A 27724-nucleotide genomic window follows, 5' to 3' on the forward strand; every position below is an offset into this window, starting at 1 on the left:
GTAGTCAGCCTTTATTAAGCTGTTATTAAGCGTTTATTAAGCACATGTGTAACATATGCGCAAAATAGTTCCCTCTGCTGTTTCTTTTGATTATATTACAGTAACAATGACAGCACTAGATTATATTCTACAAACAGGGGGGGCGGCCATGACAGCTAGAAACTGCGGTTCCAGCGAGTAATGTAATTGCATCATCTGTTTAGCCCTTGGCAGTCCCAGGTTCCGTCTGTCTGTCTAGTTTTATCAATGGGACAGTGACTAAGCTTGTGTCACGCCCTGCGAGGAGCATCCGTTAGTCAGTATCGATAAACCTCAACGTAACTCAGTTGCCAGCTTTTACATTTTCGTAGTCTCTGGGTTTTTATTTCCCCATCTGCAATCCACGCGGAATGCCGCCGCGGGTGCGAATGTTTCCCCAAACGGCCCCCTCAGACGGCGCGGGGACAAGCCGCAGTTCCCCCTAGCCCCCTCCCCCGCAGACGCTCCCGACTGGAGACGATCTCAAACGAGGAGCGCTTGCGAGTGGATGGAAACAGGAGGCAGAACCAAACAAACATGTTTACTTTCAGATCACACCGCTCCTGGCTACTGCCCATCTGTTAGAAGCATGTGTGTAATTGCTTCTTCGCCGGAGCGGATTGCCGCACGACTCCTGACAAGTGTTGCGTCTGCGAGCGCACTTTCCCAATGGCTATGAACTGCTTATTGTGTATCCCAGATCTAAGGAAGTCCAACGTGTCGCCACGCGGGTGCATGGGGCGGCCGCCGACATGATGGGACAACAGAAATATTGAGCGCCCCACGGTGGAGACCGGTGGAAATTGCAAGCATGGCTTACTGCAAGCTGAGTCTGAAAGCCATTTGTATCCGGCTATCTCCACAGTTTATAAGGCTGAAAATGGGAATACATTATGCGCGTGTGTGCCAGTGCTGCAGCTGAAAAATGAGAGAATATGCAATCATTTTCCAGCTTTGCTTGGGTAATTTTTTTCCCCTCCTTCCAGCAGTATTTCTTTTGGGGCGGGTGTTCCAGAATTTTCAGCTGACACTTTTTTAAGGGATGTGCTGTCAGGCGATATATACATGCGGCCTTGTTTCTGAATAATGTTGGCAAAAGCCTATTTTGACAGGGGTTATTCAGGCAGAGATGAACAGCTCCCCGCAGACTTGTGGGTAAAAAACACTTTCATTGAGGAAGGTAACGTCCCATTCCAACCGCAAACCCATCAGCCGTGTCCCCTTTGTCACCATAAACCTCAATTCAGAGTTTGCACTTACGGCAATCTTACTGCAAACATATTCTAAACTTCCAACTTTACATGGTAATTAAGTCTAACATCTCGTTCCTACATTTTGTTCTTTAAGAAAACTGCACACACTGGATCCTTATTTCAGAACTACAGGCTATAGTTCTGATGTAACAGGAGAGCAGTGTTTCTCCAGGATACTTGCTGTGCATCAAAAAACGTCTACATAAACATCACTCAAGGGAGATACTATACTAGAAAGACCAATCACATCTCCACATGGCCCAGGGTCTGGTTTCCATTTTTCACATTCAAAAGCAATAATATGTGAATGCTTCTGCAACTTTTTTGAAACAGCTGAAAAAGTTTTATCTGCATTAAAAGTAATCAATATTTCACCTCAAAAACTCTTGTCAATCATCCCCATGTCACTAAATGTCACTGTGCTTGAAGCACAGTCAATTTCTGCCAATTCCTGTCATTCAAGGTTTGCTACTGTTCTCATTTTTCAGAATCTTTCTGTTGTAATGCCACCATTTTCTGTCACCTGCTGAAGACCACTTGGTTTTGAATCCGTGTCACTATGTGACAGTTCAGTCTATTTTTCATTGCTTGCATTAGCATTTTTAGTACAAAGGACATGCACACTGAAGTCCTGGGAAAAAATTTTAAATTAGTGTAGCATATGAGTTAAGAGGCTCACCCCTGTGCCACTGTGGAAGTCAGTACAAAAGCCATTTCCTCTTCCCTCCCAGAAAACGTTAACTGCACGAATCGGCCTCCGTCTAACAACAACGCTCGAGGGAGCGGTAAAGCCCGCCGTTAGGGTGCAATAATAGTTGCTTTCAAATAAGCGCCTGTGATTAACACCCACGAGTCAGCGGAAGGAAGAACTTCCTGCGGTTTCACAGTGTGGCGGTATTGTGCAATACCTCGCGCGAGCTGCCGCTGCCGCCGGTTGGATTGCCGGGGGTGACGGATTGGTGTTGCAGTAATGGGGCGAGGTGTCTGGGGAGAGGGAACGGCTTGGGTACTGGCAGAGTCTCCTCTCCACCCGCGCCTGCTCTTTAGATGATTAAAAACATGGACTTCTCCCTGCGCCTCGCGCTGACCTGAGATCAGGCGTCACACTTGTCTTTTTATTGTGAATTTAATTAAAGCACCGAGCCCTTCCTCTGACTGATGCAAAGCCACCCAGGTCTCATATCTCCCAATAATCCAATAAAAGCGCCTTGCGTACTTTTCCTTTGACGTTTTTTTTCTGAAGGCTTCTTTTAGCAGTTATTTTAAAATGTACCATGGACCTTCTTTTTATGAAAAATAAACATACTTTACTTCATTATTTTTGCGTAACGTGCCGGTAAATCTAATCATAACTGGAAATTAAATTCTGACTCTTTGGAAAAGTCATTAAGTGTTTGCTAAATTAATTCCACAAATTGTTTGACTTAATATGCACTCAGCACACCCAATCAAAACTTTTTTCAACATTTTAATGAAAGTAGAGCATAATATGAAGAAGAGTATATGTGTATTATTTTATGCACTATAAATACGTGTGTGTGTGTATATGTATATACACATTACTATGCAAAATTCAAGAGTTGAGGGAAAACAGCTTGCATCATTTGATCTACAAAGTGTGCTATTTGCAGCACACTGAACACATACGCAGAGACAGGGTGCAGAACCCTTAAGTGCAGCCCAGACACGCTGCCGTAGGGTGAGACCAGCGTGAGGTAAATGCCTGGCACGAGGCCCTCATCTCACGCTGTCTGTGTGTGTCCCGTGTGTGCGTCACAGATCGTGATGCTAGAGGTGCAGTAGATCTGATCCGGTAGCAGAGTGCGTTTTTCTGCACTTCAGCTCACCCCGCTCAATACCTCTGAAGAGCTGAAAAAACTGCTTCTGTGGCATCCTGCGCCGCCCGCCTGAGGATCTCATATTTTTAGTGATGGGTTTTTTGTTCTGACTTGGCCAACGCCTCGGCTTCGGGTATGATGCGAGATGCATCGAACATTATGATGTAACCTCACAGAGGTCTGCGGCTTATAAACAGCTGCATCACCAGCCCAGGTTCTGCTCCCTTTCAACGCTTAATGTACTAATGTAAAAAATGCAGTGTCAAAAATCGATAACTTAAACAGTCAGAAATTTACCAGATTAGCTATGCAATCTACCTACACGTGCGTGAAAAGGAAATGATAAGGTAAGATAATGTAATTATCACTTCACCTAAAGTTCTCACCTTTGAAGCTGTTATCAAAGTGTCAAATTTAATTTGTGGGGATGCTGCTTTTGATGCGTGATGCTAGGGGTGGTCCTGACTGGTTAGCCAATAGTGAGCAGTTTATCAGTCAGCGGGGTGTCTAGGTACTACTGGTCTGATTGTCCAGCCTCAGTAACAGATGGGAGGCAGGACATGATCCTGTAGGGCATAGATTCTTCCTCGACTCGACCCCCCCCCCCCAGGTATCGCCCGCTGTAGCGGAAAGAGACCCCTGGGATGGGGGATGATTGTGTTCTGTCATCGATAAAATAACTCTCCGCCCTTCATAACCTTCACCCTTCGGCCAAACGAGTATCGGCACGAGCTCTCCCCCGGTCCACCGCACCGGCGCCTCCGTTTTTATCATTTTATTCTTATTAACGCGGCAGGGAGAGAGTCTGAATCATTTTACCACCTGGTTCAATCTTAATAGCGACAGCCCATGCTTCTCTCTGTCCCCCTCCTCCCTCTCTCTCTGTCTCCCTTGCTCCTATTTTAAAAAATCTGCATTTCACAGTGAAATAAATTACTTTGGCCAGCGGGCCAGGTTCTATCTTCAGTAGGACAAACTTTGATTTGTTATCTCTTGTCTTGTGTCTCTCCCCACTGCCCCCCCCTCCTCACCGCACCCTATACCCCCGCCCCTGCTGAACCTGTGGCCTACGGGCTATATTTGGGCCTGCAGATGATTAAAAGTACTACTCTAAGCACCACCTCAGACAGGCCAATTCATCGTGCAGACGCCCTGCCGCTACCACACCGAGGGGCCTGAATAATTTATGCACAATATCCAACATGAAAGAAGACCCCCCTCTGCCCCACCCCCCCCAACCCCCCCCCAAGGTTCTGAGTGGTTCTCTGTCTGGGCACTGTGGCCTTCAGAAGACTCGCCCTACCAAAACTCGAGAGAGAAACAACGCAAGAAGAGAGACCTACAAATCTTGTTTTCAAGTGTAAATGATGAAGAGCACGGAAATGGCAATAGGAATTAATTCCTTTTTGAATTATTATTAAAAGGATTCTGTTAAAATATCTGAATAAAAACAGCAAAAACAAACTTTAGTCATAAAAGTATTGAACCATGCATGTGATAATCAGTAAGTACTTATGCCCTGTTAATACCCCTGCACTCCTTCTAATACCTCTTTCTCCTGACAGCTTTTGCTGAGCTAATGAATTATTGCTTCCACCACTATTAGAGCAATGATAACTCTTCCTCCCACAGTTACTCCGAATTACCATCATTACCTTGAAGACTTGAAGCGATCTGAATGCTGATTGTGAACTCTGGCGGCCGTGACTGTGGCTTGGCGCGCTCACCTCCCACGTGCCCTCGTATGACTGTTTCTTCAGCCTCATGGCCCAGTTCTCAGGGTTGGCGTCGGAGCAGTGGTCCATGCTGAGGATGACCGGCCGGGTCAGAACCACGCCTGGCGGGCCACAGCTGATGATGGGGCTGAGGAGAGTCTGGCAGCCAGCGAGGGGCAGTCTGTGGAGGGGGGGGGAGTCAGACAGAGAGGGGTCATGCAGAGAGAGAACTTGGACTGGAAGACCGTGTCTCCGTGTCTGAGAATGGCTCGAACCACAAACTCTGTTGTGCCTAACAGTGACATTTACACAGGAAATGCGCACATGTTTTTGAAAAAGGGGAAGAATGCATGTTTGCACAGTCCGAATGTTTTTTAATGACTACGTTAAACTCTTCTGGGAGTGTGCATGTATGTGTCATTGCCGTTGCTGGTTTGGATATTACACGACTTAGCCAGCTTGCAAATATTAGGTAGCTAACAAAAGAACTAAGGCAGGGGGCTGGGTTTTGAAAAGTTTTGAAAAGTTTTAAATACATAATTCATACTACTTGAAGATATGGAGCATTCTGAAATTGTATTGACAGACACTGTCTTGTAATATAATGTAATGTAATGTAAGTCACTGTAGTGTAATGCCCTGAAGGTGTTGATGCCATTGTCGGAGGATGTAACTCCCTTAGGGCAAAAACATGTGCTGCAGTCCCTTCATCTACATCTAATTGCTTCAAAACCTGCAACTGACAATATCCATCTTGCTATCCATCTATCCATCTAATTGCTTCAAAACCTGCAACTGACAATATCCATCTTGTCCATCATACAGTTGAAGTGAACCTAACTGCCCTACTTTTCATCCAATCAGAAGAGCTGTAACCACCACCTGACATGGTTTACTCTAGTGATGGTAAAACTGAGGCTTAATGAAATCCAAAATGGCTGGAGGTATAGTATCATATATATTCAATCACTGACAGTAAACACATCAGCAACAGCATTTGGCTTTGAAATGGAGTGTTTTGATCACTGCATATGAATAATAGATTGACAGCACATTGAAGCTCCACCCATTACGGAGGCTCATGAAGCCTCACTCTCCCATTACTGGTTTCCATCATACTGTGCATCTCCTTTCCAAAGAGAACCTTCGGTGACCGAGCGGGGAGGGACCTACCTCACGTCTTCCTTGCGGTGAACCGTGAGATAAATCTCATAGATTTTCCCTCTGGGAATGGCCTCTGGAGGAATAAGCAGGCTGATTCCTGAAGCAAATGAGAACAAAGGGGCAAGGCCTGCTCATTTGTTTTGCGGGGGGAGGGCAGCTTTTTGTCATTTCGCGGAGAGACTGTGGCTTGCTGATGAAATCCAACCAGGTAAACTAAAACAAATCCATTCGGGAAGGTCAAAGATATCCCGTACCAGGTATATCGCTAAATCTGCCAAGGCTCTACACAACCCCCCGCCTCTCCCCGCACTGTCCCATCTGCAGAGGTCCCCAGCACATGTGGAAGTGTGCTGTAAGACTCTTATTTTATCAGGTTTCGCCCGGGCTTAAAACGGATTGACGAAAGCACATTGTGGTCAAATGACAGAGCCATTCTGCGATATAGTCACAACTAATTATCCTTCCAATAGTCAACTTAACCCTGGGGCAGCTTGCGTCTAAAGTTGTCTTTTAAATCCGCGGAAAGTGTATGAGGTGGTTTCGCTCGGTTCTGAACACGGCAAAGCATGCGACGGCGGGGGCCGTGACTGTAGCTTAAAGGACACATAATAGGAAATATGTCCTCTCTTGGCCTTCTGCAGCAGATGAAAGAGGCCTTCAGAGACACAATATTAGTCCTGTCAACATCCCCTCCTCATAATCTGCTTTGTATGACTTTCAATGCGCAGTGTGGATGGTCTGGACAGAACTGCCTGTGTGTGTGTGTGTGTGTGTGTGTGTGTGAGATGGTGTGAGGGCCTACGCTTGTCTTAGTGTGCCTGGGGATGTTTGCTAGAGAGCATGTGAATGTGTGTTTGTGTGTGTGTGTGTGTGTGTGTGTGTGTGTGTGTGTGTGTGAAAGAGAGAGAGAGAGAGAGAGAGAGAGAGAGAGAGAGAGAGAGATAGAGAAAAGAGAGAGAGAAAAGAATGCATGTCTACCCTGCACACATACAGTATACAGGATAAGCACATGGTGTGGATGGGCATGTATGTGAAAGGATGCGTGTGGATGTGCCTTCTAGGCATATATATGTCTTTGTGTATGCGTGTGAGTCCATGAGTGCGCTGTGTGTGTGTGTGCGTGTGTGTGTATACATGCCAGGATGTGTGGTTATAAAGTACATGATCACATTTTATGTATACGGGAGTGCATGCCTCTGAATGTGTACTGTATGTCGAAGTGTGCATGCCTATGTACAGAATGTGAGAGGCTGAGTGTTCCCATGTGAATCAGCATGTGCATCATGAGAGGAGGAGGAAATGTTGACTTTGTGACATACACAACAATAATTTACATTATAATAATCAACATTCTAAAATAATTTGTATGTATAGACACATATGCACTGATGCTCCTGCCAGCGACAGTCCATCACTAATAAATTCTGGTAATGGGTCCATGTGTGAGTTCATGTTGTGTCCTCATGTTCATGTTCAAGCTAGTAACTTAGCAGGATAGCAAGTGCATTTTGTATCCTTCTCTAAAACAAAACAATGAACTTCATTATGTGGCAAGGATATTAGGATAGTTGACCGATTTCCGTGGCTTTCCAATAGGAATGCATTTAAGGAGCACGCAAGTGCTCAGTGATGTGTACTGCACCCTCCTGGGAGATGTACAGCAGTGACCACTCACTCCACATCAGCAGAGTTGGACAGGACAGTTTAATTAGGGAATGATTAAATGATCAGATTTAAGATGGCAAGATTTTGCGAGAACATCAGGGAACCCCCTGTATTTGGTAGTTTATGTAAATTTTAAGTTTTTTTTTAAATATGTACAGTGTCAAGACCTTGGTTTCATGCTTCATCTGAAAGATAACATCTCCAACAGCATATTATAATCTTCACTTCCTTAGAGCGTTGTTTATCTACCTGGTGCAGAGGAAAGACTGCCCCCTACTGGCTCATCAAAACCACTTCTTTGCAGCATCCTGGTTTTCCCAGAAAGGTCTCCCATCCATGTACTAATTGAGCACTTCAGCTTCTGTGCCTCAGCTTCAGCGGAATGGCTCTGCGGAAGCATCATGCTTTTCACTATAGGAATTAGGCTCTAATAGTGAGGGTTGTAATCTGTGTGGTGCTGAATCTGAGCACCCCCCCCAGCCAAGAAAACGAGCATTTGCCTTCTCTACACACTGGCAATCACCTCTTTTTTTCCTGATAATTTCATATTTTCCCTTGGCTTGAACCACATGGTTTCATTTACAAGACACCAATTCGCCTACACGTAAAAAAAGAGGACAACTGCCAGAAAGCATCTGAACAAATCAACATTTGACAAATCATTTATCAGCCCTGCCGTAATCAAGCGCGCTTTGTGTATGAAAGACAGATTTGTGCAACAAGCAACCTGTCTCGTTTTGCACAACAAAATCCTTTCCTGTTGCCAAGTTTGGAAGATGAATGCCGAGACTCCTCTCCTTTCTTGCTGGTGAAATATTCGAAGCGTCAACACAGAGTAAATGATGTAGTCTGCTGTGGAGGGAGGGGAGACACAGGCCGAATTAGCCCTGATATTTCTCATTTCGACGGAGACCGTGTGTTGTTACGAACACACTGCATATGCAGCCAAGTGCAGGAGGTGAAAACAAACAGCTCTTAATGACAGTAACTTTGATTACAGAAAGGAAAGTTGACCCAAGGAGCGCTGGAATCATCTGTTGGTTCTACAGTGAGTAGGGACGAAGGGGGTAACAGCTGTGAGGGGGAAATGGCAGGACAGACTGTGTTATCGAATCACCTCGCCGTGCCTACAAGCCTTTTCGTACCAATAATGTGTAATCTTATCCTTATAATGATGATGCAGTGTGGGCACATTTAATGTAATAAAAGCACCATTAAACACATTCCATCAATATAGTAAAATTAAATATAGTTAAAACACAGAATATTACTCCCTGGAGATTCGCCTGAGTGAGAAAATTCATCTGTCATGGTTCCTCGACAAACACAAAGGACTCTAAGCTCTATCTAAAAGTAATAATACAGTTCAAAATTTGTTTTGTATATTAAGAATCGAATTGAATGATAATAAAAGTGTAGGTCTGCCTAGTAATTACAGTATACCACAAAAAGAAAATATTGAAAAGTGTAACTTCTTGTGTGCCTGTCTACCCATATATGAGGGAGTGTGCATTTGTGTATGTAAGTGTGCCAGTTTGCGTTTATGCATGAATATGTTGTGAGTGAAAAGAGAGAGATTTTATGAGTTTCTTGTGTATGTATATACGTGTGTGTGTGTCTGTGTGAGAGCGAGAGAGAAAGACAGAGAGAGTGAGAGAGAGAAAGAGAGAGAGAAAGAGAGACAGAGAGATCGCAGGACTTACCAGTGTTGGGAATGGTCAGTCGTCCTCCCAGGAAGTTGAAGGTGCCATAGGAGGTGTTGGCAGTGTCACGGGGCAGGGTCTTAAAGTAACCCTGAGCCGACAGCCGGTTCATGAACTCTGCAGGGTCAGAGGGCAGTTTGCCATTGTGAAGCGTGTGCGACCCGTTGGGTAACGGGTCCAGCAGTGGCCCATTGGTCACAGAGAGCTTGGTGGTGGCATCGTGACGTGAACGCAGGCTACCCTGGTAACTGCTTGTTGTGGTAGTGAGGTCAGGCTGGATGGTAAGCAAATGGGAGTTCTCTATTAGAACAAAAACAGACAGACCAGAGTGAAAATCTCCAAGGGTTACTGACAATGCCACCACAGCACACTTTCCCCTCTATAAATATAAATATACTCTCTATCTCTCTTTCTCTCTCTCTGTCTCTCACTCACACACACACACACACACACACACACACACGCACACACACACACACACACACGCACACACACACACACACACACACGCACACGTGTGCAGAGTCAGTTTGTGTTTCTTCAGCTAATCAATTCCCCCTTCCTCCTTTCCTCTCTTTAGCACTTGCTCTTCCGAATCAATTCCAAACAGCATTTAGGGGGAGATTAGCAGCCCTGCTCTAAAAAGCCTTTGTCATGCAGCTCTACGCTGAGACGCTTAGCTCCAAATCCATACAGGCGCATCGGCCCTCCCTTCCACAGACACTTTCACTCACTGCAGTTATTCAGGGCAGATCACATCAGGGCACAACATACAAGAGTACAAATGCACACTAAACACAGTGGGACCTCCAACACATTTCAGGAGGGGGGCGAATTACTATGGCAAAAAGCCAAATTTCATAATCAGTTCTACTATAAATTACAATTTTATGTTTCTCAAACAACTGCTTATCAGTAGCTAAACACATCTCTCTATATGATATTGTTCCCAAAATCTAAATCAGAACAGAGAGATAATGCAGCAAAATTGCTGTAATGTATCTCCATGCACAGTACAGCAGTTTATTAGAATTTGCGGACTTAGAGGCCTTTCACATATGGCAACTGAATGCCTAGAGGCTTCTGATGCACTGTATCACTTGGGTGTGAAAGAAAGGTGTGAGAAATTAATTTGGTCTCACAATGGTTAAGTGCTAGAGTTGAGTAATGTGGTGTCGCTTCCCCATCGAACTACAGTGTCGAATATGCACACGCTCTACAAAAAAGTGCTGCGTATTCCTGTGAGGGATCGGCCCACTGAAGGTCACACAGTCATTTTGTTGAACGATAGAACTGCCAATTAAAAATATACATGAATAAATCACAGCCAGATCACGCTTTTTTCTGTGCTCTTTTTCATGTGTGTTGGACAGCGTCATGAGCTTTGCGCTTGAAAAATCCCTGTGTGGCCAGTGCTAAATGTCAGGAGCTGTATGCTAGTTATAGCATGCGATTACAAAATCTTGCACCATTTTTATTAATACTATAAAAAACAACAACAAGCAAATATAAGATTGGAAATCATTTTCTGATGCAAAAATGTGTATTTCGATAGTAACTCTCTGGGAAAAGTTTGACAAAGAACTCAGAAATGTGCTCTGTTCTATATTATATGGGTTTATTGAGGAGAAACATAACTCCATACCTATGGTGAGAAGTGTGGACTACAGTGCTGGCCAGAAAGAATTTATTGATCGAGCCACGTATACAGGAGAGGGCTAACTGAATGCCTCCAATTCAACGGCACATTAGCCAGGGTATCTGCATTCTGAGTGCAGACAGAGGTGTATTTTGAATCCTCAAGGTACACATGAAAGGCCTCTTGGAATCCACCATGAGACTGCTCTCTTACTCTAGGCGGATAGGTTTTGGGTCGTCCCTCCTGAACATTGTTTACATAATGGAAAATCACAGGAGCGGAGTCACGGGAGCACTGTCATGGACGGACACACAGAGGAGTGCACACAGGCGCGCACGGACACGGACACGGACACAAGACTCCACCAGACGGGCACCGGGGGGTGGCAGAGCAGAGAAGGGTAGCCTACTGCAGCGGGGTGGCCGTCGCGGTGCCCACGCACCTGGCTTGGCGGGCTTGACGCCCACGGGCTGGAAGCCGGTGGTGAGGATGGACGAGTCGGCCACGTCGGCGTCCAGGCCCTCCTTCTTGCGCCGGTACACCAGCACCACCACGATAAGGAGGAGGGTCAGGCAGATCGCCACGGCGACGATGCCCACATACAGGGCCACGTCCTCGGGGCCCGATGCAGCTGGATGCGATAAGGAGGGGACGCATTAGTTTGGGGGTCTCGGGCAAGCTCAAGCGCAGTATATACATGTGATGTGATCTCAATCCCAGGTTAGTAACTCAATTTGACCTAATTAAGAGAGTGCATTTGGAGCAAAAAAACAGCATGCTGTACACTGTCTGCCTTCAGGACTCGGGCTGGGAATCACCGCATTGCATATTAATCTCGATGTCCACAATTACTATTGTATTATCTTTGTCATATGCACAAAATTATCCAGTATGAAGCCACACTGCTTTTAGGGAATACTTTCAACACTGTAGAGCCCTGCATTGTAAATACTTAAGTCAAATGATACAGACAACATTTCATAGTCAGCTTCATGTCCTTATTACTGTACGTTCTGTCATTGGACCCCAGGGATCTATATGCAAAAGTGCCCAATCCAGGACTGACTGACATCTCGTGAGGGTTGAGCAACACTGCACACATCACCCGACGCTACTGTAATCCTGGGTATTGTTGAGATGCTGCCGAAAACCTCTGTGCATTACATTCAGATTATTCATTTTCTTCTGAGGGGAGTTTGAAGCAGGAAAGAAAAAAAAAAGCCAAGAGCAAAGTTTGGGGCTGGAATGAAGAGAGGCACGGCGTTGGCTGATTTCTCTCTCCCCATGCCCCGCATCGGCGAGCCACTTGTGTCACTCCCGATTTACTCGGCAGTCGTGGGAGCGGAGGAGCCTCTTCTCGTGTCATCTTCCAGAGCGCTCGCTTCCGTGTCATTTACGCCGGTCGTCCCCTAGTAGGATGTCGGATCCTGAGTCTGCAGCTGGAGATACGGGCGACGCTGACTGGACCGCTGGAAGCGAGGAGACCCCGCTCGCTTCCTTTAAGTGAAGGAGGAATTCATTCATTTGACACAATCTCTTTTTTTCCCTCCGCCGTAATTTCAGCTTGGGCCTTGGAGAGTCCCCGGCTTTAATGAACAGAAGAGAATGCCACAAAAACAGAGTCCAAATTGTTTTGCATGTGGGAGTGGATTTCCATGAAAATGAAGGAGGGGGAGAGGGGGACAGTGAAAGGGAGAGGGAGAAGGATGAAGGAAGGTAAGAGGGAAACGGGGACAGGCAGAAAGAGTGAGGGAGAGAGATAAAGAGGGAAGGAGAGAGACAGAGAGAATGAGAACTTTTGGGATCTGGGTGAGCTGCAGTATCTATTGCTCCTTTCAGAGTTGTAAAGCTTCCTCTGTCTGTAGGCAGAGTGCTATGGCCTCACAGGACTCATGCAGCACAGCTACATTCTCTGTCTTGTTCACTGGCTCAGTGCACTTGTTCTGTTTATCTGGGGGGAGGGTTTGGGCATCGGCCCATCCGGACAGTGTGAAAACAGGGCTATGTACTGTATGTGTGTGTGTTAATAATTGTGTCCGTGCTTGTGCATGAGCGTGTGTATAGGTGTGTGTGTGTGTGTGTGTGCGTATGTACATGTAATTGCACATGAGTAGGAGACTAGGGGCAGAGACAGTGCTGCGTTTGTATTGTATCTCTGCCAGCTCATTCATTTCGAGTCTAACCTTCACCTGCTCTCCCCGGAGTCCTGCAGCAATGGAGTTCCAGCACTGCCCTGTTGGCTGGTCCACGGGTCTATACACATGCTATCTACACTGCACAACTTTTCTATTGTGGTTTCTATTGTGGGGAAATGCTTCTGTGATCTGTAAAAGTAACATCCGACAGTGGGGACATTCTGTTAGCAGAACATGTTGTTGTTTTCTCCCGTGTTTCCTTATGAGGGTCTAATGATTCTAACATTTATATTTGAATACTGAACAGAGAAGCATAACTGCATGAAGGCAATTAAAAAGCTGAGGACGTTGTGTAGCAAAAACAAAATGGTTAAAGAGAAGCAGGCTGAGATCTGGAACGCTTCTGAACGGACCAGAGATATTTCTCCCAATAATGAGGGTGCAGAATTGTTTTTTTTTTTTGGCAGTTCCAGGCAATTTAAAAAAAAATGGACAAACCACTGGTATAAATCTGCAGACAGCAAACTGTTACAGTTTTAAAGAGATGGGACGGCCCTTCCCTGCACGTGGCCTTGGCGCACAGCTGTCTGGATAAAAACGTGATACAGTGAACATGGCAGCAGACGCGTGCTGAGCCGACAGCAGAGATGGGGCGCCTTGGCATAGAGAGAGATTTCCTGACACACTGTCAATTGTGAATGACTGAATGGACACAAACAGATGCTCGTGTGTCCCAGGAATGACACTGCATTAAGTTTATCTTCTGAAAGTGACATCCCGCTGGCTAGGGGTAAAGAGACACATGCTGCTACATAAAGGCCTCCTCTTTTCATGCACAGAGGTCTGCGGCAGTGGTGCTGGGAGCGGGGCTAGGCTGAAACAAGACCAGAGGACAAAATGGACAGGGCATTTCTGTGGCTTCGTGTCTGATATCTCACCCCTGTTGCGTAAAAAAGGTACACGCAAGAACTGGAAGGAATATCTTGATACAGTTCCCCTTGGTGAGAAGGAAAAGCTAAGACACACCACTCATGGGACAGAGAGAGAGGGAGGGAGAGAGAGAGATGGAGGGAGTTAGAGATTGAAAGAGAGAGAGAGGGAGGGAGAGAAAGAGAGAGAGGGAGGGAGGGAGAGAGAGAGACGTGCCCAGGACTCATCCTATACTGTCACACTGGACACACACAGGAGAGAAGCTCTTCAAATTTCCTTCTGCACTGCACCCCAGTGCGCCTGCTTCAAACTGCAGAGAGCACGGCCCTCTGGGTAACCAATGGCAGTCTGTCCACCAAGGGCAATATCAAAAGCACCTGAACGACCTCGAGACAGAGAGACAGAGCACCCCGAATTCAATAATCCCCCCACCCGCTGCCTCATCGCTACTGTATTGTCAGCTTCCAGCTGACAGCTACCTTTGTGCAAGTCCTCACCCCTCCGGTTCTTTCTCCTTCCTTTGTTTGGGGCGTAGCGTTATCTCACACACCTTATCAGCCCATCGGGGGGCTGAGGTGTTATCAGGCCCGGCAGGTGGCTCTTTGAAACGATCCCCTCCGCTTGCTACGGTCACCCCCCTCTAGGCCCTCTGGCCGGGACCATTGATTTTCATACCGCGCGTCGATACCTAAAAGGATGTCCATCGTGCTTTAATTGACACAGGTAATTAGGTTCTATAATTGGATGATGGATTCCATCTAATTTGTTGACCCCCCCCTTCCTCAAATCCTGGTGAACCGTCACCCTAGCCTCTGCCTCCTCCCCCCAGCCACCCCCCTCACCTTTTCTTTTAATTGACCCACCCCCCCCCCACATGCATTTAAAAAATGTAACATTTCCACCCCCCATCCTCAGCTTCGTTTGGTTTTAGTCTCTGCGCCATCTCTTCCCCTCCCCTACATGCTGCATGCGTCAAACTGCAACATTCCACTTTCTGACCATCACACATTCCCACCGCTTCAAGGTTGGAGGTGGTCTTTTTACCACAGGAAAAAAAAAAACCTCAGAGATTTTTATGTTTCAGCTTGAGACAGGCATGGTAGCTGCTTTTTTTTCTCCTTCTTGATAGGAAATCAGAAATCAATTTTGGTGATGCGATCCGGGCTGTTCTGACCTTTGATGGTGGTGTGGTCTTGGAGGTATAACTTTCGCACCCAGTGCACGGCTGTGGGTTTTGAGCTCCCGGGTGGCGGAAGTGGCAGTGTCTACCCCAGTCTACCCAAGCTCTCTGCAGAGCCCAGCTCCCAGGGAGGCTGCGTACATCACCTGGGGTGAGTGTGCTGCTGGTCTCCTACTGAGTGTGAGCTGGAAAATGACTATGATGCCTTTCCCCCCAGTGAAGACCCTATTGCTACACAGCTGTGGAAATAACACTCCTGGAGCAAGGTGTGTGTATGTGTGTATGTGTGTGTGTGTGTGTGTGTACATGCGTGTTGAATCAGGGAGGGGGTTCAAGGAGTGCAACATCCTGGCATAGATCATTAACAACACAGATGCACACCACCCTCAGTGGCACAGGTCATTAAACACACACGAACACACCATTATCAATGATGTCGTTAGTTAAAAACATGGGCGCACGCCATCCTCCGTGGCGTATATCGGTGCCTAACAACAGCTTCTCAAGGTGACACCACCTGAACCAATCAAAGGACTGGCTTTGTCCACAGCAACCTATCAGGGTAGCCAGGAGAGGTTTCGGTCTGCGGTTATTGGCGCTGCTCCTTGAATGCATAAGTAACAGCATTCGTCTGTAGTCAATACAGACATGGCCACCGAAATCCTCAGTGTGGATGCAGCTATTAATGCCAGTACATCCATACGAGGATTTTATACTTCCTGCTTTTGAAGCAATAAATCCGCCCATGCAGGAAATACTTCAAAATAAATGGACATAGCCACCATGGAGTTCATTCTCTGGAGACACGTTGTTATTACTCATTTGACTGTGAAAGAGAGTCAAATTAGTCAAAATGCAAGAAATAAAAGAATAGACTGGCACTCAATAGCTTCTCCTAAGCTGATGTGACACTGGGCCTTTCCAGTACATATCTTTAAGTTGATTAAGCAAATTAAAGTGATAATCATTTGATGCTGGCCTAATTTCCCCTTGGCTCCGTTCCCAAAATGAATGTTTCTTAGAGTACCAAGCTAATGCAAGCAATTCTTTTTTTTTTTTTTTACCCCCTCCCCATCATCCTCCTTTGCCCTCTTCCACCTGGCTGGGATCTGAATATTGGCCCTCATCCAGATCGAGGCATTATCTTTCCACAGAACTGTGAGGTTATTGCATCTTATCTTTTGATCTCATTCCTGCATTATAAGTATCAGATGGCTTGAGTTTGTCGGGCCAGCCCCTGGACACGCAGACTGCGATTCATGTACAACACCACAAGGACCCCCCCTACCTCCCACCCCCCTAACTGCACCCCCCCCCCCCCCCCCCCCCCCCCCCGCCACCCACACAGCAGTGGAGATCACAAGTCCTGCGATGATTGGACGTGACACATGACCTTTTCTGGTTAATGAGTGAAAACAGAAACGTCTCTGTGGTCAATCACTGAATGCTCCAGGCACGGCAGATGGACATTTGATGAAGGGTCACGGTGTAATTATACATTTGATTCACAGATTGTCAAGCAAAAAAAAAGGAAGTTTAATAAGTTAAACTGCACTTTGCTCTTCCTTCTAGAACTCAGCCTCTTCCTGCGAGACAGAGGTTCTCCAGCTCAATAAAACACAGTACATAACTTGCTGACTGGCCAAGCTGGACCCATTGACCGGCCACACTGAAGGAACCCTGGCAGACAGGGGAGTCTTTGTCTGGACGTGGCAGTTGTTTTGGCTAATTAGAGCAGGTATTCTGTCTGTGACAATACAGCAGTCAGCCATTGTCTGTGGAACTCCATCTGCCGGCAGCAGATTGTGACCACAATACTACTGTTCCCATCCAATGACTTTGAGTGTGTGTGTGTGTGTGTGTGTGTGTGCGTGTGTGTGTCCAAGTCAGTAAATCTGGCTGGTGGGCAGGCTGTATGGTGCTCTGTGAGTCCGATGTCCAGCATTCACTGGCCCATGCCACACAAATGACCTTTGAACCCCGCTGCGCTCTGCCGATTGGTGAAATCCGGTCTTGCTGGACACGATCGGTATCCTCCTCTGCAGGGTCTGGACACTTGCGCAGATCGCATCCAAACAAGCGGCCAGCTTTGATCCGTGGAGATGTGATGGCTTCTCTTTGAAGTCCATCTGCTTTACTGTAAACCCTGTGGTGCTAACTGCTAATTTCCCCATGGCTGCCATCATTTGGGGCTTGCTGGTTTTAATTCACGCAATATGGATGCTTTTAATGAGACAGCAGCTAAATAGAGCACTCTAGATCTTCCTTGGCTATGCTTGCATGCTGTTTCCCAGTGGACTCAAAAAAATAAAAATACAAAATGCACACTGGGCAGTAGTACAGTTTCTGCAATGTGACAATTTATAGTCGACTTTAATTACTTCACAATCAAATGATGATGGTCATATCGTAGCCCTGGTAGTCAATAATTCTGCCTGTCTACTAGGTGTAGTTTAAAGCCTTGGCTTACAGTTTTTATGAGTATAATTAAAGGGTAGTATAAATTCAAAAATTCTCATGCTTTATACTCCAAAGGAGGACAGCATTTAAACTGGTATTAAACCACTGGCAGATCCGACCTAACATAATTTAAAAAAAGACTAAAAGACACATTTAAAGAAACAAACATAAATGTGGTCTGTGATATTAAAAGTTATCACTAAAAATGGTGAAGGACAGGTGAACTGATCCGGGATCAGTTGCTGCAGTGGTGCTGGGGGGTATAGTGATGGGGGAGGTGTACACTCACTCTGTGGGCACAGCTCGCTGGTACAGTTGAGCGACTGGAGGTCCAGGCCCTGGCAGTCCTTGCCCCCGGTCCCAGGTGCGGGCTGGCTGCATTCCCTGCTCCGCCACATGGTGCAGTCCGCCCCGCAGGCCGACCACTTGCTCCACTCGCTCCAGCCTCCATCTACTGGATACAAACATGGTTAAACCGCGGTTAATGCGATGGTCGTGCCCTCGGTCCACGACAATCCCCTGCCCTCCCTTGTCCAGCAACAACATGAGGCATACTTGTTGCTGCCTTAAGCATGCTGCTATAAAATCCTGCTAAGACTGTAAGAATGGTGTCAGCAGCTGGGAAGTCTTTCCTCATGTTCTTCACATAACCACCCTTCCTCCCTTATAAAAAAAAACCCTATTCACGCACATGCACACACACACACACACACACACACACACACACACACACACACACACACACTCACACACACACACACGGATACTCACTCAGGCACGCTGACTCAGTGTGCCCTAGACTTATGTGGGGAGACACTTTTTCACAGGTTCTGTTTTCCGTTTTCATTAGCCTTACATGAAAATAGTGTCGGTTATGCAATGCGGTAATAAGGAGCGGCATGCGGTGCCTTGCCCTGTCTCCATCCTTGCCTTTCTGCCAGGGATAAACGCTTCTCTCCAGTCATATTATTCCCATGCTGCATTATGGGGCTCGCACACATTCCATTAAAGCTTTTCCTGGGCTGTTAGCTCGGGAGCAAGCGCATTAGGGCGTGGATTGATTTCAGCGGGGCTGTGCCGTGACCCCCAGGCCACAGAGGACTTGCAGATTGCTACACCGCTGCACAAATGGAACATATCTGTATACTGCCCGTAAGCTGGGGGGGGGTAAGCAAAAATCCCATACAAGAAATAGGGATTCGTCATAATGAGGAAAAAGAAAGATAGAAGGATGAGGTGAACTGAGATGGAGGAAAATGTGGCTTGGGGGATGGATATGGTATGGTGTGGTATGGCGCAGTATGGCTGTGGGGTAATGATGTAAGGGTTATTTCATTTCTTACACTCTGAGGAAGCAGTATTTTGGAAAGGGGGTGGGGGGGTGGGTGCTATGATTTGGAAGCTCCACGGGAGGCTGTGGAGGGAGTGATATTCAGACTGACATGATGCCAGACCCTGGAAGGTTACTGGTGGGCTAATGTGAACATGGGCTGTAATGAGCTCCCTGGGGGGTGCTTGGTTTTTCCTGAGGTGAGGCTAGGAGAGGGAGGGAGGGAGAGGGAGTGAGAGGGAGGGAAGGGCAGACAGAAAGAGGAAGGGAGAGATAGAAAGAGGGAAGGAAAGGGTGAGAGAGAGAGGGAGAGAGGGAGAGGGAGAGGAACAAATGAGCGGGATCAGGGAGCTTCAGCGCTCGGTTACAACGCCGCACAGAACTCCCACCAGTCTGACTGGAGCGCGGCGAGGTGCCGTTCATTAACCTGTCTGTCATCCTGGCTAATTTACAGTGTGCCAGGCAGGGCCCCTTAATGGAATGCCTGCGTCCAAGTTCCCTAACGACCGCGTTTGGGATAAATAAAAATGTACACCGGCGGGAGGGGTTTGGGGGGGAAGGGAGGGGGGAGCAATCCATCTGTGACAGCAAGCCTTTTAAACAAGACTGTAATGAACAATAAAATTATTTTGTCATACCCTCAAAGCACAAAACCTAGGAAAGAATGAATTGTATCATAACACATGTGTGGAGAATATTAACAGAGCAGGCAGCTGTGAGATCTGGCCGTGTGCAGGAGAGGGAGAGAGAGAGAGAGAGAGAGAGAGAGAGAGAGAGAGAGAGAGAGAGAGAGAGAGAGAGAGAGAGAGAGAGAGAGAGATGCTGACACGGTCGCCAGGTCTCAATTCAAGCCATTCCATCCGGAGGATGGAGTGTAACCAATCAGGTAATTGGCCTTGTTTGGCATTAAGTGGGGCCCATACTCAGGCAGGGAGACTCTCCGCTTCGGCTTATTATCCAAGACGGGAAGATGAATGAATCAAAAATTAGTGTCTAATGAATTCATTGCAATGCAGACAGCGTGTTCCTTCATACCATCAACATTGTTCTTATATATATAAAGTAAAATAAAGGAATAGGAACAGAGTCTTCCTTGCACTATGTAATCTGACAAAATGATTGTTTTACTCATATGCAGCACTAATGAGACCCTAAGTGGCATTTCTTAAACAGGGCACACAATGACAATAATGAAATGATGATGGTGCCAACGTCATGTTACACTCAAAGATGAAGTCATGGAGGAACACTGGGGTGAGAGGGAAACAACGTCACAATATTTTCCCCATGCCATCTACCGAAACAGCCTCACGACAGAACAACGGGCGACCAGAACGCACCGCTCACGTTAAGTCAAGCTGCACAACTTCATTATATCATCAGTTCATCGACGCGTTTGAAAGCATTTCGGATAAGAAAATCACCACTGTTTTTCCAATCATACGGCACAACAGGTTGTCGTGGAGAGATCCCTTTGAAAGCGCACCGTAATGCAATAAGTCAGTGGTAATTTTCTTTTTGACATCTTGTCAAGGGCGAAGCGAGAGAGTGCCCCCACTGCTTTTTATTGCGCAGCAGGTGAGCTGTTCAGGTTTCCTGTTCCGCCAATCATGAGGCCCGACCACAGACTCTTACTGTTGCTAGGTATTGAGAATTGAAGGAGACGGGCGACTAGTCTTTTGGTCAGTGGGGGAGACCCCTGCTGATGCTCTCATTTGTAATAACCCTTTCCTTGGCCTCTCCAAACACCACGGTGAAACCAAGACAAAACCCTTCTCTTCAGGGTTTGCAGGGGCCACTGGAGCAAAAGCTCAGCGAAAGCGATGTCCATGAGAAACAACCTCACAGCACCTCAATTTAAATGATTTCATCTTGACACCGTTAACAGTACTGTATTCTGGCCACATACGGCGAGAAACTAAATTCGAGTGACCCGAGTGCACACAGAAAATAACCACTCTCATGCCCCCGCCGTATATATATCACTGTGTCAGAGCCATTCATTTTCATTTGAAATAGATACCGCTGCATTTCCACAACCAGCCGGTTTTGCCCATTGTTTCTAAAAAAGAAAAAAACAGCCCTGGCTGGCCCGATCCGTGCTGGAATTAAACCTATTTTTTTCCACTACCCACAGCATCACCGGTGACTTCATCTATCAGAGAACATTCGGGTTAATGAAAGGTCAGAGAAACGGACTGTTCTCTGTGCCTCGGACAGGGTGGGGCGAAAAGGAGGCCTGTGACATCACGCTTAGTGGGACAGGGGGCGGAAAAAGGGACTCTGTAGGAGTGACGTCTGTGCCCGTTCGTCTCAGCCGTGCCTGTGGTACATAATGAGGCAGGCCGGCACGATCCCCCGACACTGCTCCCCTCAATATGTCTCATCATTTCAGGGTTTGAGTGACGCACCTCCTCTCCTCCGCTCCCGGGAGGAGGAGGTGGAGACGGGGGGAGGAGGTGATGGTGGAGCGTGGGGCTTAGGTGATGGAAATTGCTTCTGTTTTGATGACATACATTCAGGACAACATGTGCAGACTCCTGTAAAGGGGACCCTGTCTGTCCAAAGATCCTTCCAGGAAATCAAAGGCACTTTCATGCCTCATTTGACTGTTTGATTTCGACAGAACCGCATCTCGGTAAGCCTGGAGCAATATGTGGAATGTTGACAGTGAAGTAATTGTACCAGAATACAAATTAAAATAATCAAACTGCGGCCATTACACAGGAGTGGTCTCAGACTGTCTGGAACTGAACTCAGGATTTTGGTCCAATGGAAATTTCTATGATATGAAAGCAAAAACATTCATCTGTGGTTCAGGTTCATCTGGACTGCTGCAAAGCACCCTGAACTGTTGCCTCCTGGAATAACATTTTTTGCCTCCCGTCATGCTTGCAGGCCAGCAGCAAACAAATTGAGAGCAGTTGAAAAGCCACAATACAAGACCAATATCATTCTGGTCGCTGCGTAGAAACAAGTAGACTATAAAAACGGAGCTGATTTTGGTTGCAGACAAATTCATGTTCGAGTGCATTTTCCTGGTCCGAATACAAAACAAAACAAACAGATAAAATGCAGGTCTGAATTGAATAAATAAATAAAAAAATAAATAAATATGTAAAATTTTTCCTTAAAAGAGCACCCAAGCCAATAGTGCACAAAGAGGAGTCAGGTGCACTTTACAGAAAATGAGTCCTTGGGTGCTACAGCCACAAAGGTCAAATGTTTTAAGGCATCCGCTCACCCCTTATTCTTGGAAACATTAAATTAATCTCAAATCTCAAACCTAAGCAAATAAGATAAATATGAAAACGTAGATATGGTGGCACCATTATTATGGTTTAAAGTTTTGTTTTAAAAAAAGAGTTAAACACTTGGGTTCTTCAGCTGCCGTGCTCTGGGAATACTTCCAGGGCAGGTAGACGTTTTTGCTGGTGGTGCTCTTGGGAAAACTGACACAATTTCCTCAGCAGGATTTCAGTGTAATCAGCCCAGTTCAGTGTCGCTTGGTGCTACTTTGATAACACTTTTTTTCATTTACTGACTTGGAAATGTGGTCGACTTAAGCAATTCATCTGATTGCTTTTATCTATCTATTCATCCCAGCAGCAATACAAAGACAAATGACCAACAATAACAGATTGGTTTGATCTTAAAGATGATCAAAGGAGTCTATATATTCCTGTAGAAGTAGAAAACATCTAACCCTGGATGACTGCTTGTGACATTGGTGTTATTCTCCGCTAGCAGCTATTCGAGCAGTGCAGGCTGGCGCTGGGGATAGGAGTGTGTGTATGTCTGTGCGTGTGTGTGCGTGTGTGTATGTGTGTGTGTGTGTGTGCAGGGCAGAAGCAAAGGCTGTGTGAAGCTTGTGTGAAGCCTCTCTGAAATGTTGCTGTCTGCATTGCAGACATCTGAGTGTGATTTTTTTCCTTTCACCTCCTCGAATGGCTGTGGTGTTGGTCTTATCAACCGCTCTGCCCTAGAAGGGCTTACATAATGAGCAAGTTGTATGGTTAGCATGCGTACATATGTGTCTGTACCCATGCGTTTGTGTGTGTAAGTTGAAAACACCTTGACAGTGTTCATGAGCTCTGGAAAAAAGAGTTGTTTTGTTTTTTTTTTGAACCACCTCCTCAGGCCAGGGTGGCAGGTACATAGCTGTAAAATGGAGCATCCATCATGGCCGCCTTCTGTAAACAGATGGGCCAGAGAATATAATTACCTGCATGGCAGTGCTAACATAGTCCTGTGCCAGGCCCAACCCCGCTACAGCCGCTGCGGGTCCGAGTCCTCCGCTTCCCCCAGCTGGTGCTCATTATGATAGCCATATATCTTTCTTTAGGAACTGTCTTCTGGGTCAGCCTCTGCTGTACTGTCCTTTTTTACCTTGAGAATATAAGAGGACTGCACCGTGGGCAGGTTGATGCAGAAGACTGTATGTTTGTCTTTCTGTCTGTCTGTCATTCATTCATTCACTAATTCACACTCACACAATTTTGTCTGTGTAATGTAGCTTCCAGGTGGTATTGCTGATTACCTTTCAAGACTGGCTAGATGTCATAAACACAAAACAGCAAGCTAACAAAAATGTTTCTTCACAGAACATCCATTGAGAAGTCTGATTGAAATTACTAACTCTACACCTTAATGCAATCAAAATATATGCTCCTGACCATGAGAGAGAAACACTACAATGACTATCGAGTCAAATGCTCCGAGTCAGTTTAGGCATTAGTAATACTCTAAAGTTAGTATGTAAGGAAAAGCATATGAACCTAAAAAGGTAACGCACACGTTGTACACATATTAAAACTCAGGTAAGGCACCAGAAGAGTGACACAATGATTAGCTATACATAGTATGAGTTCTTTTTGACTAAATGGCTTTCACATTTAATTTAATTCTTAAAAGTTACAGAAGGGTATGGCACTTCTTTATTATTCAGTCTACTGTCTGAAAGGCTACTGTAAATCATACGTCTATTTTCAGCCATTTTCAAAATGTGGAGACAATAGAAAAAAATGCACCATATTTTTTCCCCCCTCTAACACATGTTTCCTGCCAAAAGAACCTGAATAATTCATGAGACATCAACAAGGGCTAGAATATATACTGGGATGTTAGCCATTCAGAAAAACTCTCCATTTGTGCAATGATTCACAAGGAGCGTACTGCCCGCTGTGTACAAAACAGCCCCCACAATCCCCTTGCTTTTCCTGCACCTCTTGTCCAGGTAACAAAACACAACACAACATGTGTGAGGGAATGGGAAAGAAAAGCCATCTGAAACCAGGCCTACACATAATGAAACACCTCTAAAGCTCATCTATTTGGACAACAGTTACACTGGACTGCTGGATAAAATGAACACGTTTGCTTTTATGGAGCTGCAGTAACATCAAATGAACAATGCCCGCTCATAATAAAGGCGGAATAGAAGGATTCTGCATCTGCAGTTGAAGCCAGTGGAAGAAGGGTAATTTCTCAGGAGTGAACTTTTGCTTACCAACAACAAAGCGGCAGCCGCCTGCCACATTGTTTGTCTGAAAGGAATTCCTTGCCTGTTTCCTCTCGCTGCTCCGTAAATGATGATTTATACCCACGTAGGGCAGGAACCTTGTTTTGATAAATCGGGAAGAACTCTCGGATGTAATTTTTAGATGGTGCGGCTGTCAGGCTGCATCTCCATGCGCAATGACAGATGGAGGGGGGTTGTTTTCTCGAGGGTTGCAGTTTCCCCGATGAACAAACGGGAGCAGAGAGGTGCCTTTTTCGATTAGGGCACACGACCTGGAGAGGGCCTGCCTAAAACACAGCAGTGCTGGAGACTGACCGAAGACTACTACTACTATGCAGTTACACCTGTTACCAAAGCCTCTGAGAACTACACTCCTCTATAAGAAAACTCTAACATTTTTTGAACTTATAAAAAGGAATATACATATAGCATTCAAAACCGTGCCAATGCACTTGTTTTAATGAAAGTAAACAAATGTTTACCAGACAAACAAAATCAGAAAGTCAAGCAGGGAGGAGGTTTTCGAGCCTCCTCTTTAAATAAATGGTCCCTGTCTCACTTCACCCTTGATCATTTCTCAAGAATGGCAGTGATTAAGTAACTATGGCATCCACATGCTCATCGAGTCCAGCTGGGTTTTAAACCGGGTCCCATAACAGATTTAGCTGTACCTGCTCAGGTCTGCTAACGGACCGTCAGGTGTCACGCCTGACAGCACTGCGCCAGGCGCTAATCCTCACAGATATACTCTGTGCTCCCTAGTGATGCGGCAACCGATTCTCTTTCAGTGTCTGCCTTTTTTTTTTAGTCGGTGTAGCATTGTAGTTCGAAGTCATTTTACTTAAAGAGTGATGTTCGGCGGGGCCTTATTAAATTACAGAGGGCGCGTCTGCCCTGAATGCGCAGTATCTGTTCTGCAGTGAAAGGCGAGATGGGCCTAAGTGGATGAGCCTTCCTCGCTCAGGGTCCGCCAGTGCGCCAGTGACAGAGGGTTCGATTTCCTCTCCCGTTTACTGAGCCCTGGCTCTTTGTTACCGGTCAGCAACCCCCCTCCCCCCTCCACTTCCACCATCCTCCCCACCACCCTCACCCTCCTCCATGCGATGCTGTTCGTGTCCCTGCAGAATGCCATTTTCAGCTCTGTAGTTATCAGGAGAACGCCCCCCTCCTTCACCACCACCACCCTTCCCCCTCCACCTCCTTCAGCCTCCACGCTGTCAGATAGCCGAGCTCTGAGCCGCTTTCCGCGAGAGGCTAATGTTGGCCCTTAAATGAGGTTGCCTGACTTCCATCACAAACAGCAAGGGATCAATAACTACTGAGAGAAGGCAGGCATTCGCAGCTACAGCCCCCACGGGGGGAGTGGGGGGTGGGGAGGTGGCGGGGGGATCGAAGACACTTTAACTCCTGACGTGTTAACGCACCGCACAGCTTCCGTTCAAATTTTAACACTCGTATCCTGTGGCCCGGCTGACAGTAAACAAGGCCTGGTGTGCTCGCTACATTCACATTTGCTCTCATCAGGGCCCTCTGCAAAGGACAAGAGGAACCGCAATGGGAGTTTTAGCCAGAAGAAACTCCATTGATTATCCCTGGCATCTTAGAATAGGGACAGGGCCTTGGGAAAATACCATCTTGTCATCTGTTTTTTGGCTGGTGGATTCTACAGGTATTGATTTAGTGAATACAGCTAACATGAACAATTAGTGTTGTTTTTTTTCCTGTGCAAAAGGTCTCCGCTGTAAATAACAATAATAAAAATCATCTGTCTTTATCTATATAATCAGCATTGAAGAAAAAAACAGCAAGCTTTTTCTTTTAAGCAGTTGCTTAGTTTCAGAAAACAAAAAAGCATGCCTTTTTTTCCCCAAGATAAACACTGTAAACTGAAGTGTCTGAATCTCTCTGCCAGGGGGCCACACCGAGTGCATGTGGGTTACCTGGACAGGTGGCAGTGCAGACGCTTTTCTGGATGTTCTGCCCCTCGCAGAAGGTGCCTCCGTTCAGGGGGGTGGGGTTTGTGCAGCTCCGGCTCCTCTTCTGCCAGCCCCGCCCGCAGGTGGCACTGCAGGCCGCCCACCCCGTCCATGTGGACCAGCCGCCATTGACTGTCAGCGTGCGGGCCGAGGGGGTTGGGGGGGTGGGGGGGGAGGGGGGACGAACAGAGCAGCCAGGATTACCCGACGGGCACAACATGTGTAGCTGTGTCGCTTCACAGCGCACACCAGAACAACAGCAACGGCGGAACAGCCACTTCCTGCGTTCGTGTGGAGGGAAGAAAATTGCCTGCCGTGCCTAACAATCTCACCGGGGCTGTGCCAGCGGCAGGCTGAGAACAAGTATGGCACCCCACTCTTGACCACACCCGATGCATGCCGCTTGCCAGCGATACGCAGCGTAGTACGCTGTGAGCAGTGAGCGGGACTCTTCAGAAAACCTATGATGACTGCTATTTCCACAGATCAGCTTCAATCAACTTATTTTACCCCACGTCTATAACCCTTCCCCACTTTTTTTGTGATGCTTCACTTTGGTGCCACCCAGATTGAGCAACATTGTCCACCTAGCTGGCGATTGTACGTGACATAGTTAATGAACAATTAATACGCAGCCTCTTTTAAAGCCGAACGGGGGAAGTGGCTATTTTGGAAATACAGCACAGTCCTATGGGTCAGCATAAACTTTACCAGCGTTATATATTTGCATACATCTATGGCACTACTGGCACCAGGTGCTAAAATGACAAAAGCCCTCATTAAGCGATGGAGTTACTGCCTTTTTTGATAATGATTCCATTGCAGAATCTTGTTAAGAGTGCTGTGTTATTTTCCAGACCCTACCATTTTTAACAAGATAGGTTATTATGCAGATTAAGATTAATTGCTGCAGAGCCCCCGGACTAGGAATGGGGGGGAAGGTTATGTCATGCCATCAAGGCAGTATTATTCTTCATAATGATGGGAAATAGTCCTCCAAGGAGACGTCTTCTTTAATACTAGTTAACTTCTGCAAAAATGCACCTTCCGAAATAACATGTCAGTTTTAATGAATGCAACTGCAGCACGGCACAAGTTCTCAAAAGTAAATTGCTTCAGCAGGAACATGAGATCTACCGTGAGGACAAAAAACTTAATTAAAATGATTCAATTTTAACACATTATTAAAAGCAGGTA

At 46.4% G+C, this 27724-nt stretch overlaps 1 protein-coding gene across 1 annotated transcript in view; it reads right to left on the reverse strand.

Annotated features, from left to right (window-relative positions):
- The window catches only part of unc5a (unc-5 netrin receptor A), a 182422-nt gene that overhangs the window by 17450 nt on the left and 137248 nt on the right, over positions 1–27724 (reverse strand). Inside the window, exons 6-11 of the mRNA XM_036548715.1 lie at positions 26492–26659; positions 17990–18154; positions 11438–11626; positions 9357–9656; positions 5998–6085; positions 4837–5005 (exon numbers count right to left, since the gene is read on the reverse strand). Coding sequence (XP_036404608.1) covers positions 4837–5005; positions 5998–6085; positions 9357–9656; positions 11438–11626; positions 17990–18154; positions 26492–26659 — 1079 coding nt within the window. The remainder of the gene's footprint in view (positions 1–4836; positions 5006–5997; positions 6086–9356; positions 9657–11437; positions 11627–17989; positions 18155–26491; positions 26660–27724) is intronic.

The sequence above is a fragment of the Megalops cyprinoides genome, chromosome 16 (assembly GCF_013368585.1).
Source record: "Megalops cyprinoides isolate fMegCyp1 chromosome 16, fMegCyp1.pri, whole genome shotgun sequence".
Taxonomy (NCBI): domain Eukaryota; kingdom Metazoa; phylum Chordata; class Actinopteri; order Elopiformes; family Megalopidae; genus Megalops; species Megalops cyprinoides.